Source organism: Hydra vulgaris, chromosome 06, assembly GCF_038396675.1.
Source record: "Hydra vulgaris chromosome 06, alternate assembly HydraT2T_AEP".
Classification (NCBI taxonomy): domain Eukaryota; kingdom Metazoa; phylum Cnidaria; class Hydrozoa; order Anthoathecata; family Hydridae; genus Hydra; species Hydra vulgaris.
In genome coordinates, this window is record NC_088925.1 from 57,948,689 (window position 1) to 57,967,261 (window position 18,573).

At 27.6% G+C, this 18,573-nt stretch overlaps 1 protein-coding gene and 1 long non-coding RNA gene across 2 annotated transcripts; one reads left to right on the plus strand and one right to left on the minus strand.

Annotated features, from left to right (window-relative positions):
• Positions 1 to 330: 330 nt before the first annotated feature.
• On the minus strand, positions 331 to 17,895 carry LOC136081092 (uncharacterized). The gene is made up of 2 exons (XM_065798379.1): positions 17,781 to 17,895; positions 331 to 1,345 (listed from the first exon to the last, which is right to left on the minus strand). Exon 2 carries the CDS (start codon positions 1,323 to 1,325, stop codon positions 384 to 386), a length of 942 nt encoding a protein of 313 aa, XP_065654451.1. The 5' UTR covers positions 1,326 to 1,345; positions 17,781 to 17,895; the 3' UTR covers positions 331 to 383.
• LOC136082017 (uncharacterized) lies at positions 9,126 to 12,023 on the plus strand. Its single transcript, XR_010639342.1, has 3 exons — positions 9,126 to 9,655; positions 11,576 to 11,670; positions 11,791 to 12,023. It is a non-coding gene; the product is annotated as an uncharacterized LOC136082017 (long non-coding RNA).
• Positions 17,896 to 18,573: the final 678 nt, after the last annotated feature.

The following is an 18,573-nucleotide window of genomic DNA, read 5'->3' on the forward strand; positions in this document are numbered from 1 at the left end:
TATTGATAATTAAAATTCTAATTTATAATTTTTATTTAAAAAGGTTGTTTTTTTTTTTCAATCATTTGATTTTTAAAAATTTTTTCTGTATTTGTTAGGTAACAATCTAATAACACAATGTACTTGATTGGAGGGTGCATTTTTTCAAAAATGAAGTTTATTCGTATAAATACAAAAAATTGGAAAAAAAAAATTAACGATGTTGTGAAACTATTTTAAAATACTAACGTAACTTTTTCACATCCCAACGTGTTTATTTAAAACGTATTTAAAAAATATTAAAAAACTAAATTTTTTTCTTTTTTTAAAATTTCAAAACCAACATTCATGTTTTAGTTGTAACTATTTAATTAAATTTAATATTATTAACAATTAATTAATAATTAACAGTATTCCCAATCTTGATGTTCTTTTGGACGACATTCGATTGGACACTTAATAAAACCTCCAGGTTCACCCCTGGGCTGTCCAACAAACACTCCACTAATGTCTCTTTTTGAAGGAAAAGGTTTACTACCAGCAATGCTTTGACACAAGTAAGCGTCATGTATTAATACGTTCTGACTTAGAAGCGGCCAAACAAACGAATTTAAAACATATTGATCATCTCCTTTGTTTGCTTCTAAGTGCTTGATAGGATCACGGTGCATGCACTTTTCAATACAGAGTTTAGCTATTTTGATTCCTAGCTCTCGTTTGAGTTCATTTCTAAAGCACCACATACCGCCTAACATTGGTATTCCATGTTGAGGATTATCTCTCATTGAATGAACCAGCTTCCCTGATTTCAGCCAATCCTTTACAGCATCAGTTTCTCTTACTAAAAGCTTTGAGTCCAAGTCTCTTATACATGCGACATCCACATTTAAATCTGCAACTACTAAAAATCTCCACACCATTCCGTTAATAATCTCTAGATTGGCAAAGTTACTAACATTAAAAAACTCTAAGTTTCGATAACGCTCAGTTAACGTCGCAGCAATACTTGGTGTTATTGAGGTGGCGTCGTGATAAATTCGAACTGTCCAGCTTTTATAAAAGCTACTATTTGCTGCCTCTTTTGCAACGCTTTCAACATTCATTCCGTATTTATCCCAGTTATTTCCAAACAATGAATAAGATAAAACGTTGGATTTTGATTCACTTTGGTTATTAGTATCAAAATCCAAATAATGTTTACGTTTAAAGTTCTGAAAAAAATCTTTTATTTTTTTATTTCTGAAAATCGGTCCATAAACAATGTAAGAAAACATCAACAAACCAAAAATAATACTTATCTTTATTATAATTTTTGTAAATATATTTTTCGTCTTCAAAATCTCCATACTTTTCCTTTTCTCTATAACTTAAAAAAATTATCTGTTAAATTAAAAAAAAAGAAAAAGATAAATAAAAAGCGTTCATTTACGTTACATTAGTAGCATAATACGACATAAATCACATTAGTAACCCAATTAGCCATAAATTACATTGGTAACATAATATGGCATAAAATATTTATGAAAAAAAAAAAGATTATCAAAAAATTGTTTTTTTTATATTTAAAACATTATAAAGAACAAAAACTTTAATAATATATAGTTTTTTTTTCATAAAAATCATTTTAATTCTCGAAGTTAGTTTTTATAAAAACACATAAAGTACATTATTAAATGTTTAAGCTAATTTTAACTTTATAAATTTTTTTTCCTCGCACAAAGTACTGATTAGGTCAAAAACTGCAAAAAGTCACAAAAGTTTTTATGTTTTATTATTTGCAGTCTTATAATGTTAAAAAAAAACTACGTTTTGATAAAAAATCAACATATAAAAAATTCTCAATAAAATTAAAGTATATATTTAAACATAAGATATGTGAAAATAAAACAAATAAGACCATAAAATGTTAAAAATGTAAGATATCTTTACCATTTAACCTTCTTTGTAACTAATTTTCAAATCTCTAATAATGATTATGTTAAACTATTCAGTCCTTAATAAATAAAAATATTTTTCATTTAATTTTTTATTTCAAAAACGATTCCTTTTTTACGGTTTAAAGTTGAAATTTTATACTTATTAAAGAGTAATTTTATATTTACAGTTATGAACATATATTCTAGCCAATTAAAAACCCCGGTAAAAAAATTGACAGTTAAAACTTTTTCACTAAAACTTCTTCTTTAATTCTTGATAATAAATTAAGTAACCTAAATAGGTTATTAGAGATGTTTCCAAAAAAAATTTTCATAGCAATTTAGTTTGCGTGATGATCAAAGCTCTAAGGAAGTTCTATAAAGCATCAATACTCTATTTCGCAATGCAAGATTTGCACCACACAGTAAAAATAGATAGATGATCTAATCAAAAACCTATTCCGACGTTTGAAGTTTTGTTTAAATTAACGACCCGATAAAAAAAATAGTTTTTATTTATGGCTTAGCGTAAAAAACGAAGTATGTAATTATAATTCACTTCCACGTGGACATGTGTAGTGTAGTCTTGGGGCTAGTAATTTCGCCTTGTCACCCGGTGACGCGGGATCGATTCCTCATGAGCGTTTTTGTGTGTACTTCTATGTTATATTTTAAAGTATTTAGTTGTAGTTTTATGCGTAATGTCTATGATTGTTGTTAATAAAGTTATACTGCTTATAAAATTTTATTTGTTGTAAAAATTAGGAAGTGTGCACACATAGACTGACTTAAACATGTAGAACAGGCAGGGAGTGTACATACATCAACTGACTAAATAGGTAGAACATTCAGGGATTGCTCATACATCGACTGACTAAATAGGTAGAACATGCAAGGAGTGTTCATACATCGACTGACTAAATAAGTAAATCATGCAGGGTGTGTACATACATTGACTAAGGGTTTCGGTTTGGGCAGGCAATAAGTTAAAAAAATCGTTTTTGTTAAAAAATTTTAAAAAATCAATGCAAACACTTATTTTGTTATATTCCTGTCATCAGTTTACACAAAACTTCAAACGTCGGAATAGGTTTTTGATCCAATCATCTAACGTAAAAATATCACGATCACAAATATCACTATGAGAGATCAGTTTCACAAGGTTTTTATTAGATTGGATCGATTTAGATAAAACATTTTTTTTTTGCAAAGCATAAAAAGCATTAAGTATCGCAAGAAATGTGCTAAGCTTGTTAGTATCTTAAAATGTTAAAAATAATTTAAAATTTTACGCGAGCGAGCGTGCACGTTTGACGCGCAGAATGAAACGTTTTTGTGTGCGTTTATTTAATAGTTACGGTAGACTAGGGTAATATGAGCACCTCGGTAGTATAACCATACTTAAAGATTTCTTAGATATAAACGGTGAATTTAAACTTGTTTTGTATTTTTTGAATCAACTTTATGTGGTGATAACAGGAACCAATATAATTAACGTAAATTTATATCCAGTAAATAGCGGCTATCATCTAATTAAAACGCTATTAAATTTTTTGCGTTTTTAAAATAATATCATAACGCATGAGTGAATCTGTGGCGCGAGATTTTTGTGCTAAAATAATGAAATTTATTTTTTCATAAAGAAAAAAGAGTTATTTAGAAATCTGTTCTATTTTTGTTTGAAAAATATGCATAGAAACATTTAGTTTTGACTTTATTTAAAGATGCTATTTTTGTGTAATATGAGCATGCTCAAATTTCCCAGTGCTTTTCATTAAAATTACCTAATTTAAAGTCCTTAAATCGCAGTGGTTTTTATTGATTTTTGAATGAAAACAAAACATAGTAAAAAAATTTAATATTTTAACAATACTATTAAATATTTTATATAACTTTCAAAAAATTATATAATTCAAAAAATTTGATTTTTTATTGTTTTTTTTTTTTTTTTTTGCGGAAAAAATAGTAGTATTGTTTCAATAAAAAGTGGCTTAAAATTTGATCTTTTAATTGTAAGCGTTGTTAATAACGAATCATTATATTCCAAAAATTAGTTCCAATTCTCAGGTTGGTATTTTTTTACTTAATTAATGTTATTTGTTTGAGCTAATTCAAAGTGCTTGTATTACTAAGTGGTCTGGGTAGTATGAGAACTTTTGCTACTTTTTTAAAACCTTTGTGTTTTTAAAAAAAAATTTCGGGTGTCCAAATATCTAAGTGGATCTTGAGTAGGAATCCCTATATGTTGTTTATTCGCAAAAAGTTTGAATCCAGCGTAATATTAACCTAATCTACCTTTTTGGTTCGAAAAATCTAAACTTTTAAATAGTTGCTACATAATCTACAAAACGAGATAAAAACACAGAAAGAATGGTAAATATTCTGTTTTTATTTACAATAAACTTATTGTGAAAGATTTTCGGAGAAAGCAAACCAGCGCTTAATCACATTTTCTATTTTTAACTTTTGAATTAACATATTTTATTATACATAATAAAATAATTACATTATTATTCATAATGGTTTTTTTTACTTGATACATTTATCCTTACAATGAGTCAAGAAAAAATTAGAAATTTCAATCCAATATACTATTATATAGAATCTCAAACCTTATTGAAGGTCTAAAGACCTTATTGAAAGGATATTAATTCATTCTTACTATTGCACTTAAACATAAGAAGTTTACAAAAAAAATTTAAATTATTCAAGTAGATTTTGTATAAAGTTGTTTCAATTTTGTTTTATCAAGTTATAAAGTTGTTTCAATTTTGTTTTATCAAGTTATAAAGTTGTTTCAATTTTGTTTTATCAAGTTATAAAGTTGTTTGTTTCATCAAATTGTGAAATTGTTTTTGATCAATAAGCGTTTTCCCACCTCAAAGTCTGCCATAAGTTGTATGTGGGCCAACCTGCCCCAATCCTTGGGCCAACCTACCCCGATTACGAAGTAGGTTGACCCACCCGATATGATCTAACAAATATAGTTTTAAATGTGTTGAAAAGGTATTATGAACTTTTATTAATGTTGTATTCCGGATAGACTAGTTAACCTTTTTCCATAAAAGAAAAATTAAAAAACAAAAAGCTAAAAAGATACACATCAAGGAAAAAAAAGCGGGCCAAAGTGCCCCGCTCTTCCCTATAGAGGCCACATACCAAAGTCAGCGAAGACAAGTTCAGCTTACTAAAGAGCTTCATAACCCGCTTCACAGTCCAAAAGTAAGTGAATTTAAGAAGAAAGAAAGATCATAGAGTAAAAGTCAGAAGAAGTCGAGTTAGAAAGATAACATAGAAAAAGTGGATAGATATTGCACCAGATTTTAGAATGTGCAATTTAAGTTCAATATCAAGTTAACTCGATAAGAACTGTTGTTACGTTTACCGTTTTACGTAACTTTACGTAACTTCACGTAACGTCTAACATAATGTCTTAGCGAAACTTGGTATCAAAATTAGGGGGTTGACTTTTCAATTTTTTCACTTAAAAATGAATGGATATATATTTAAAAGCTGACATTATTAAATTTGTTTGTAGAAATACATGCTTTTAGATCTTCGGTTGCAAAATTATCCCCGGCAGAAACAATTTTTTTTAATTTCTTTTTTTAAACAAGTTTAAAAGGTAACCTTTTTTACGTTTTTTATTTTTACGTTTGAGCTTTTTCGAAACTTTTTACAACAGTGCCCTCAAGTCTAGTGGATATAAAGAAAACATTACTGCCTTTGCCAATGATTCTATAAAAGTTGCAAAATTACGTGCACGAAATATTATCTGGTTTAAATCTCCGTTTTCAATTAATGTCAAGACAAACGTAGCAAAATTTTTCCTAAATTTAATCGATAAAAACTTCCCAAAATCTTATAAATTCCATGAGCTGTTTAATCGAAACAACCTGAAGGTTAGCTACAGCTGTCTTTTAAATATTCGCAACATCATCACTTCCCAACAAAATTTTATCAAATTTGCAAACCTTAATGCTCCAACGTGCAATTGCCGACAGATTAATTTATGTCCACTTAATGGAAAATGTTTAACTAAAAATATCATCTATTAATGTAATGTTAAGACAAATCCGCAAGATGAAGGCAGATATTATATTGGGTTTACAGAGAAAACTTTTAAAGATCGCCTTTACAAGCACAATAATTCCTTTCGTTATGAAAGTGGGTCTAACTCTACTGAACTTTCTAAATTTGTGTGAAGTGTTAAAAAGAAAGGTTTAAATCCTGTCCTTTCGTGAGAAATTTTAGACCAGGCTGAACCGTTTAAACCTGGTGGTAAGTCGTGTAATTTATGCTTAATGGAAAAATATCATATAATTTCATCCCCATTGCCGTTACTAAATAAGCGAAACGAACTTGCGTCTTAGTGTCGCTAAGAAAACAAATATACGATGAATAACTTTAATGTCATCAAAGAAGACACTCCACTGTATTTTTTAAATATATATTTTTTTTTTGTCGTTGTTTTTTTGAGATTTGTAACATCTGATGATCGCTATTTGTGTTAAACTCTGAATAATGTTTTAAATAAATCGAGTGTTATAATTATTTAGTTTTTTTACTATATATTGCTCTACTTTGGTATTAAGCACTCTTTAACAAGAAATATATACACAATTACTACAATATATATATATATATATATATATGTATATATATATATATATATATATATATATATATATATTTATATATATATATATATATTTATATATATATATATATATAATATATATATATATATATATATATATATATACATATATATATATATATATATATTTTTTTTTTGTTTTTATTTTTTAATGAAATCAAATTATGAAAAGGTTCAGGTGATAAACTGTTTCTACACTTAAACATAAAACAAAGAACATTGAAAATATTCATCTCATATATATTAAAAATTTTCATATGAATTAAGAGAGGCTTGGTATGAGTAATACGAACCTTAAAATTAGTAAGGCGTGCAACATGTTTTTGTTGACGATACAGAGGTTCAAGTTTACTTTTAATTGAACTATCCCAGATAATATTCGCATAGTCTAAGTGGCAATCAATAAACGAATTATATAGTTAATTAATGTATGCTTATTGAGAATGCTTCTTGCTTTGTGTAATATTCCATACTCTTTGATATTTTGCCGCACAAATTTTAAAAATATAAAGCAATTCATCAGTTTGAGAACTCTGAGACGACAGGTGGGGAATTATGTATTTTTATAAATAACTTAAAGTCATACAAAAGTAAAAAAAAATCAAAAAAAAAAGAAAGCGAATCGTCTCAAATACCCGGCTAGCCAACTAAATCGTAAAAAAACCGACTATAACTTGAAAATCTCTTTTTAACACCACCCCACACACCCCTACTCTTTATAAAATTGCCTCTGTATACACATGCATAAAAAGTTCCAAAAAAGGTTATGTAGGAGAGATGGGGGCGCATTGATCGCCGTATTTTGTAAAATGCGAACCAACCGATATAGAGATGAAAACGTATTTATTACTAAAGTAAGCTAGAACAATCTGTCTTTAAAAAAAATTGATGAACATGATATATTTTAACATTACAACAACCCTTGCAAACTTAGGGCGTTTTGATCTTGTTTGAGTTACAATATTTACATGTTTAATACTGCTATACCTAAGTGCTACAAAGGCTTTAGTTGAAGGGTATTAGTGTAAATTATAAAATACATCTAAAAAAAAAGGAATTTATAAAAAAATTATATATCCTTACAACGTAATACACACCAGTGTATAATGTTTTCGTTAGAATAAATTTTCATTAAAAGAATGTTAAACATTTTCCATTAAGTGGACATAAATTAATCTGTCGGCAATTGCACGTTGGAGCATTAAGGTTTGAAGAATTTGATAAAATTTTGTTGGGAAGTGATGATGTTGCGAATATTTGGAAGACAGCTGTAGCTAACCTTCAGGTTGTTTCGATTAAACAGCTCATGGAATTTATGAGATTTTGGGAAGTTTTTATCGATTAAATTTAGGAAAAATTTTGCTACGTTTGTCTTGACATTAATTGAAAACGGAGATTTAAAAGAATGACCGCAATTGTATGTATGAAAATAAGCCTGTTATATACTACTAACATACATATGTGTAAAGTTTTACAAAAATTGAAGCTTATAATGGCTATAAAAATACAGTAGTTTAAGTTATTATCATTTGTCAAAGTCAAGTCGTGAAGCTGCTTTTACTTTACTTTGGTTTTATTTCTAAGCAAGTAGTTTTTAACTTCTCCCCTTTTCATTGTTTGTTTTAGGGTTTTATTTTCTTCCGACAAACGAATTTCATTCCTGATTGGAGTATCAGTAAAGATCCTTGTTTTTTGTAGCATTCTTTTAGCACTTCTTTTTCTAGCAGATGCTTCCTGGTAAGGTTTGATGAGAGTAATGAAGCAATGTTTGGTGATAATTTGTTCAAAAACTTGTTTCATTCATGATGTACTACAGGTCTTTTAGGCTCCATGCCATCAACATGTGCTACAGTCATTTCAGGTTCCACAAGAATCCGGTTTACTGCATTTGGAGCAGCACGATCTGTAACTGATGATGGTAAATATTCATAAACTTCAAAAATTTCTGGAAAATTAAATGGTTCAATGCCAGTTACTTAAAATTCTCACTGTATATTAGATGGTCAGAAAACTTTTGTATATTTTTTTTGTTTAATTTTTTTATTTATCATTATATTTTGCCGTTTAATAAATATAAGAGTTTCCATAAATTTACAATTAAGTTTATGGCCGCAGCAAGAAGAAGGCATTGATTTGCCTAATCGCCGAGCACCGTGTTACAATTTATAATTTTTATAAAGTTGTTTCAAAAATATATAGTATAAATAAAAAAATTGAATGAATGTTTACAAAAAATATATAAAAAATAAATTAAGAAATCGTTTAATAGATAATATCATAAATAGATTGGGTCAAAGTAAGAGTGAATATAAAAAACTTTATATAAGTTTAATAAACTTTATATAAAATATATAAAAGATAAAGTAAGATATCGTTTAATACATAATACCATAAATAGATTGGGTAAAAAAAAAAGTGAATACATAATAACTTTATATATATATACATACATACACAAAAAAAATAAAAAGCGAGAAAATGTGATTTTTGATAATGGTTATTGTTAAAAAATTTTAACCTTTTTTAATGATTACAAGGAATAATTACCTTGTTTTTCAGTTTTTAAATTATATATCTGATCTATTTTTAAAAGAAAGACTTATAATAGTATAAATCAAAATCTGTGTTTAATAAAATCTGTTTTTAATAAAATCTGTGTTTAATAAAATCTGGGTTTAAAAAAATCTGTGTTTAAAAAAATCTGTCCCAGTGGACACACGACGTTATTTCAACGTTGATTTACGGTTGATTTTTAGTCGCGACGTCATATAACCAAAAATCAACATTTTATCAACGTTGAAAATTCGTTGAAAACGATCAACTTAACACGACGTTGAATCAACGTTAATTCAACGTCTATATTATGAGTTCCACTGTTCGTTTTGCATTTTGAGAACTCAAATACGCATGCGTGACTTTACGAGTCATTGATTAGGCCATCTATTGCCATTTCATAAGGTTTTGAGTTTGTCAATTTAACGATACCACATTGCTTAATTTGCGATGCATTAGTGATAAATATTAAATAGATCTTTTTTTTTATTTCATCAGTGTGTATTGCATGAAGAATTTGCTTGAATTTGTTTTAGAGTTTGTTTAAGTAAGTTGTTTTTTAGAGTTTGATTAAATTGTTTTACTATGTATGTTAGTATATTTGACTATACTAATTTTATATTATATAAATATAATATATATATTATATATGTTATATATATATATATATATATATATATATATATATATATATATATATAACATATGATATATACATAAAATGTATGATATGTTAATAATATATCATATAGACTGCAATAATCATAATACTATATTATAGTATTTTTATTATTGTTGTTATTATTATTTTTATATTTACAAATATATATATATATATATATATATATATATGTATATATATATATATATATATATATATATATATATATATATATATATATACATATATATATACTTATATATATATATATATATATATCTACAAGTGGAAGTTTTTAGAATAAAATAGCTAAATTAAAATAACATAAAACACACTATTTAATTATATAGTGCGTGATTCTTCACCATTTAGTAAACTTGGCATCGATGTTCATTTTCACCCCGTTGTTCATAGTCACCCCTTTTCACGGTATATATTATATATGTATATTTATTTATATATTTATACATATAATATATGATATATTTATATATATATATATATGATATTATTATATATAACATATGATATATACATAAAATATATGATATGTTAATAATATATCATATAGACTATAATAATCATAATACTATATTATAGTATTTTTATTATTGTTATTATTATTTTTATATATTTTTTTTAATTTGGGAAGAGCGGAAGTTAAAAAGTGATTCTTACGCCAACACATACGTCACTTTTAATTTCTTTTGACTTTCGTCCAACATTTGCGAGTTGTCAGAAAGTTAAAACCATTAATTTAATTACAAATTGATCGTTTTTTTAAAAAGCCGCAAAAACGCAAATTTAATTGACCAGAATGTTTTTAAAAACATTCTGAATGTTTTTAACACTATAAACAATGTTTTTATTTTTATTTTTTTTATTAAAATGTTTTTATTTTTGTTTTTTTTAATAAAATGTTTTTATTTTTATTTTTTTTTACTGTAAATCATGCACGGAGTGCTGCTACATCGACTATCTTATAGCCTGACTCACTAGGGAGTGCTGCTACATCGACTGACAAATAACCTGACTCGCAAGGGAGTGCTGCTATATCGACTGATAAATAGCCTGACTCGCAACGGAGTGCTGCTACATCTACTATCTTTTAGCCTGACTCGCAAGGGAGTGCTGCTACATCGACTGAGGGTTTGGTTGGGGCAGGCAGTCTATCAATTAATAAAAAAAAAATTCGGTCTTGCATTTTAACTTTTACTTTTTGTCAACAAAATATGGAAGAAAACTTTCAGACAACATATAAGTGTATATATACATACTATAAAAGTGCCTTCTGTTGTTTAGGGAAATGGCTACCCGGTTAAAGCGATGGAGACGGAATAATGTTTTGGTTAATGAGCTTCTTAGTAGTGACATTGATATTGATTGCTCAGCTTCATTAAATGAAGATGTCTGTAGCAGCAGCAATTGTGAGGCTACTGCAATAGTAGATTCTGAATATAATTTAGACTCTATATTACAGGATGAAATTTAAAAATAAAAAATAAAAAGCAACTCAGATGAAAGCAAATTAAGAGGGAAAATAAGGGGAGGGGGGGAAATTCCGGACTTTTTCCGCAAACAATTTTTCGGATTTTTCAAATTTGACCTGGATGATCTATTTATTATATATATGTATAATTTTTATTGAAATTGACCTATTTCTACAAACAAACAAAAAAGTCATTGAATTTTTGAAATTTTAAAACCATTCGGAATTCCGCGGTATACGCGGTGCCATTGGGCTACCTAACCTGATATTGTATCAAAGTTTAATGTATTTATAAAAATAATAACTTTTTGTTGTAGGTTGATGACCAACGGTTTACAATCAAAGTTCAACATGGCTGGCGGCAAGGGTAAAGAGAAATTTAAAGGCACAAACATTTGTAAGGTTGTTGTTGGTAAGTCATGAGTAATGTTATCTGTTATTGAAAAACACAATTTGATGCTTTGGTGCTACTTTAATTTCAAGTTCTTGCTGTACTTGTTGCAAATTACTCTGGCAATACCTTTTTTTATAGAGAGCGTCATGCTTAGTAAAGCGACTGCTACGGTTGCTGAAGTCAGAACAGATATCATGAGTTTGTTGAAATATGCACCCGACAGATCCAATGGTGGCGGTCGGTGCGTAAATGACGATTCGAATATGTTAATATAAAATGTATATATAAAATGATAACATTCTATCTATTTCTTATATAAACTCCCTTAAAATAATTTTTTGAACATGAAATACACTACTTTTAGCGCAAAATATTGCTTTTTTATTGTCTTATTTTATCGCAATCCAAGTCGAGACAATTTAACATGTTAACGATGACAATTTAACATGGCTGCAGCCTATTGGATATAAGTTATATTCAATAGGCTGTATAATTTTTATCAAATGACCAAAATTTAACGTTGAAATTAGGTTGTTTGAACGTTGTTCTAACGTCTTATCGACAATATTTCAACCATATATGGTTGATATATTGTCGATAAGACGTTAAAACAACGTAATTTCAACGTTGAACTTTTAATTTTCATTTTATCGAAGTTGAAATATGGATGATATGTAGTCGATAAGACGTTAGAACAACGTTGAAACAACGTTTTCATCGACGTTGTTTCAACGCCGTGGTTTTCAACGTCGGATTTTGTTTCCAATTCCACCAAATTTCAACGTTGTTTCAACATTGCATTTTGTCGGTTTGCGACGTTGTTTCAACGTTATTTCAACGTCATTGTGCCCACTGGGGTGTTTAAAAAAATCTGTGTTTAATAAAAACTGTTTTGAATCAGTTTTGAACTGATGTAGAGACTTTTTTTTTCCGGAAACAATGTTTGGGAATCTTTTCCACACAAGTGGTCCGCGATTCTGAATTGAATAAGAATTTTGATATGACTTTAGAAAGACTTTAAAACAATATTAATATTAGTAATGATAGTTAAAAGTAGTTAATAACATTAATGTAAATATTTATAAATATTTATAAAAATAACAATAAGCAATAGTAATGACAACAAAATATATAATAGAAATTAAAAAAAAACAAAGCTAAAGATAACAAAAATTGATTATAGAAATTATAAACATTAACTATATTTTTTAAATAAAAAGTAGAATAAACTGGTTTTAAAGGTTGAGAATGAATTAAGAGCTTTTAATTCATAAGGAAAATTGTTCCAAGTTTTAATTTTATAGATTTAAATTTTATAGATTTATGTACGTACTTATGAGAGCGGTGTTTAGAGACAGACAAGTTTAAATTACTATTGGAACAAAGGTGATAACGAGTGTTGGCACTTTTGAAAAGAAATTGATGAAAGATAAAGGTAGGCTATTGTGTTGGTGGTTCCAGACAAATTGACAGTTTGAAAATTGAATATAGTCCCGTAGTTTTAATACTTTAGAAGTTAGGTAGAGCACATTAGGATTAAATTTAATATTCTGAAAATAAATAATTTTTGAAGGCTTTTTTTTGGAGGTAAGATAACCTAATAAGACCTTAAGATTTTGGTCAATGTGTTTGTTAATTTTTTAAGGGATTTTTTAATTAGCATTAGATTAGTACCATCAGCAAAGTGGTAAACAGTAGCAAACTTAATGGATGTATGAAGTTCATTAATATAAAGAAGGAAAAGCAGTGGTCCCAATACTGAACCCTGTGGAACCATTAGAACATTTTACAAGGATAGATTTTGAGTCATAAATAGAGACCGAGTGTGTTCTATTTTTTAGATATGTACTAAACCATTTGAGGGGTACGCCTCTGATCCCATAATATTCTAATTTTTTCAACAAAATTGAATGATCTACAGTATCAAACGCTTTCTGTAAATCGACAAATACACGATATGCAAAATATTTATCATCAATTGCTTTTCTAATCAGTTCAGTCATTTCAATGAGAGCATGATTTGTTGAGTGATTGATACAAAATCCATACTGATGGGTGTAAAAGCATTTAAATTTCTCAATTTTCTAAACTGTTCAATTTCCCTAGACCTTCTAAACTTATAATTTTATTCTTTTTACCATTATTATTTCTGTTATAATTATAGAATAAAATGACTTGTCCTAGAAAATCTAGTTTCTGAAAATTAATATAAATTAATTTTTTTTTACACAACCGTATCTTTTTAAATATTTATGTCAAACCAACATTTATATCAGTAATTTCTGTTACATTATTTTAAATATCATGTTTTTGCCATGTTCCTATTCCTATAATTTTATACTCCTAATAACTACATCGTAAATTTTATATCTACATATCCAGGTGAAGAAAACAATGTTAATACTGTTAATAATTTTATATTAACACTGTTAATATTTTTATATTAACAATGTTAATATTCACAGTAAAATTGCAATATTAACAAATATATGATGTTTACAACATTATTTTTACAAATAAATGTTTACTTTTAATGTTATAAAGTTTCCTAATATTACTGTACCTTTAGGGATGGCAAAAATCCCGGAAATTCTCAATCCCGGGATTTCGGAATTACAAATTTGTCCCCGGGAAATCCCGGGAAATCCCGGGATTAAATGAAAAACTTACAATCATAGAAGATAAAGTCTGCGAAGAACTTTTAATTATCAAACACTATTATATGATTAATTTAACTGATGAAGTAAAGTAATTTAAACTATAAATAACACCTTTAAACGATAACACAAAATAACAATGTTTACAAATAATATAAGTATATATTAATATATAAGAGTTATAATTCGTTTTGAAAGCTCCACCTTAAAAGACTCAAAGCGTCCATCATTTCATCGTTTAATCGTGTTCTATTTTTAGAGCATAAAAACCCAGCGGCTGAGAATGCTCGTTCAGACTCTACACTTGTTGGTCGTATAGATAGAATATAGTTATACACTTTTTGAAGGTGATCACCTCTTGTGCCACCACTTTCAAATAAAAACATTTCTTTTTGAATCTTAGAAGTTATACTTTCTATCCTTATAGGTGTTGTTCGTATAGCTATCAATCCTTTTTCCATAACTTCGTTTAATTGTTCACTAATTGTTTTGACTTTCTTATCACTTTCGTCGCGTCTTAAAACCTGGTTTAGCTGAACATCACAACTTCTGTCTGCTGCTGATGCTATATCTGCGGGATGAAAACGCTTTATCATGCTTACTATAATCTTTTTATTTTGATTACTTGTATTTGGTACAAAAACATCTGTGATTTTCGTTGATGTAACCTGGCCATTGGTGTTCTCCTCTCTTTAATTCGGTGACTCAAAGCAGCATACAGTTTATTCCCGATTTCAGATTTTTGTTGTTTTATTTTGGTCAACATAAACTCTAATGCAATGTCAGCTGTAATTAAAGTTGCGTCTCGTCGACAAAGTGCTTCCACAGTGGCTTTAACAGGAGTCAAAAGTGCTACTAAATCAGATACAATTTTATATTCATTTTCGTCCATCTTAATTGAATCGTCAATTTTGGAATCCAATTCTAAATCTAGAAATGCCTTTTTAACACAATATTTTAATTTGTCAAATTTTTCAAGCATAAGCAATAAGCTGCTCCATTGGGTTTTACAATCCATAATCAAATGGATGACCTTTCCAAACTCAATTTTTACGTACTTTTGTAAATAATTTTCATTTTTGGTTGGGGACCTTTTAAAGATTTTTACAATTTTCCTGACCTTTGTTATAACAGGTCCAAAAACTTGGTGTTTAATAGTAACCTCAGAGGTTTCATTAAACAAAAATGAATTATTTGAATCTTGAATACAATCTTCCTCTTCAGAAGCATAGTCATTAATACAATCATTATCTTTTTCTTCATCACTGTGGTTCTCTAAACTTGCAAAGGTAGTGTGCTCATCATCTAAAATTTCATCGATTTCCAAGTAATTGGGGTCATTTTTATAAAGAACTGATATTACTGCCAGCTGTAGAGCGTGGGCAAAGCATAGTTGTTGATCACTTTCTATAATTTTTCCAAGTTTCTTCATGACGCTTGCACCATCCGTGGTAATACCAATGATATTGTCCTCAAGTTTTATTTTAAAATTGTTGAGTCTTTCGTTTAGAAGTGAAACGCACTTTTCTGCTGGCATAGATCCTAAAATGCGAATCAAACCTAAATTCCAATAACTTTTCAACTCGTGTACGTTCACATTCATGTATCTGCAGTTTCCAAAAGAAGTCCACTCATCAAGCGTTAAGGAAAACTTGAAGCCTCTTGATATTTGATCAATTATTTCCTTTATAACTAGTTTTTTAACCTGTTCATAGTAGTCTAACACCATTTTTCGAATAGTGTTTCGTGATTTCGGGACATTTTTAAAGCCTCGTGCAACTAACCCAGCTCGTATATCAGAAGAGTTGCAAATTGTATTAAATGATATACCATCTTTTGCTGCCATACGGGCAAATACTTCAGGTAGGCATTCATCTTTTTTCGATGATGTTGAAAAATAACTTGTGATTTTCGGTTTTTTATTTTTCGGTTCTAATAATTCTTTTGAAGTTGAAGGTGTCGTGGATAAACTTGATTCCTGCGATGTTAATTTAATTTTATGTATGGAAAGTAAATGGGTATGAAGACCTTTTGTTGAACCACCAGCAAATTATCTTTATTCTAATGACTAATTATCTTTATTCATAATTCAAAATGAACTTATCTGAAAACAATTATACTTCGAATTAATAAATAAAGTTTATTTAATATACCTTCCGTATTTGATAACTTTTAATGTTAAAGAACTTGTGACAATCACGTCAACGTTAAGAATTTAAAAAATAAAAGGAAAACATTGCATGGAGAATAAGCAGCTCAACAAATTTTATAGCGAAAATTTAGACATTTTAAATAAATAAATTAAGTTTAATCAACTTTTGTTTTTATTTATTGTTTATTACAATCCCGAAATCCCGGGAAATTTTAGAGACTAATCCCGGGATTTCGGGATCATGAATTTGTCTGTAATCCCGGGATTTCGGAATCCCGGGATCCCGGGATTGCCATCCCTATGTACCTTATTGAGTCTACAAAACTTCTGACTTTTTGCAGCAGTAAATTCTTCACTCTTTAAATCGAGAATTAAAAATAGTGGATAAAATTTTACAGCTTAGTGATGTTTTTAAATTTCTTTTCTTCTCGGGCCAGTTTAATGAGGCCCTTTGATGCGCTTTTTCGTCCGACCTGAAAGCACGATAAATTCTGCGCGCGCATCAAAAATTATATTACTATCAACAAATTAAATAGGACCGTTAGAAATCGGCCCAGCCGTTATTGGTAATGAATTAAAACAACGCTTCAATACTTTAAATAAATTGCAAATAAACATATTACTTAAAAAATTTAAAATTAGAACTAAACTAGAACTATTTATTTTTATAAAACCTGTCTGCAAATAGTTGCATATTTACATATATATAAATACATATTTACATTAACAAATACTTTATTTTAAATAAATCTACTTAAGGCCGGGCCCCTATGGCCCCTATTGACGAGCCGTCACTGTATATATATATAATATATATATATATATATATATATATATATATATATATATATATATATATATATATATATACATATATATATATATATATATATATATATATATATATATATATATATATATATATATATATATATATATATATATATATATATATATATATATATATATATATATATATGTAATATCTATACTATATTAATAATATAAACAAATAATGATATAACTACTGTTAACTACTACCAATAATAATAGCATTAACAAAGATACTAAAACAATAATAAATAAAAATAAGTCAATAATAAATAAGTATATAAAAATATAATATTAAAAATAAATGTAATATATTGAATAACTACGTATCAAACGAGGACTAAAAATTAGTACCATTAACTATAAATAAATAATATATTGTGAGAAAACAAATAATAGTTTAATGATTGAAATAAAATAACTAATGAATTATAATGATTACAAGTTATATCGTATAGAAGAAGAAAAGAAAAAAAAAATCTTCTAACTCTCTTTTGCTTTTTCTTCTTTTTTTTCTAATTGATTATTTAATTCTTCTTATCTTTTCTGTCTTTTAATTTATTTACGTTCTTTTGTTTTCCCTTTTTTTTTCCTCTTTTTTTTTTATTTAAGTTTATTTAAGTATATTTAAGTGTTCTTTTTTTAAAAAAAAAAAATTCGAAGTTCTTTTTTTATTTTTTATATATATATTTTCTTTTCCTTTTTGAATGATTTTTTGTGAGAGTAATTGCTTTAAGTTAATTTATATGATGAGTTATTTGCGCTTATTAAATAAATAATTATTATTTTTATATATTTTTTAGTTTTTTCAATGTTCTTTATATTTATCTTCAATTTTCTCTTTTGCCGTTATAAAAACGCATTCACCATTTGAAGACCTTGCGCAGAAAAAAAGCTTAAAGGCAGTTGATCGAGCAAAGCTAGTTGCTTCCTGTGTTCGTAAAGACAACTCTGTTTGTCTTTTCATAAAACCTTGCAACCAATCAATCCCTGCAACTTTATTTTTGATCCAGGATGATGAGTAGATCTTATTATTTTTTACAGCAAACTCATATGCCAATAATCGTGTTGACTTAGTTTAAAGTCTATAGTTCATTTTTGATGCAAGTAGTAAATAGCTTGATAAACTTTTTTTATCTTCTGAAGTAAAAACTTGTTTATTGTTGTAATTAGGCTTAAAAAATTAATTTGGATTGAGCTTCTTTTTATAACAATATCTTTTTAAAGTCATTCGATTTAAGCTAAACTTGCGAGCTTCAACATTCACTGGTCTACAACATT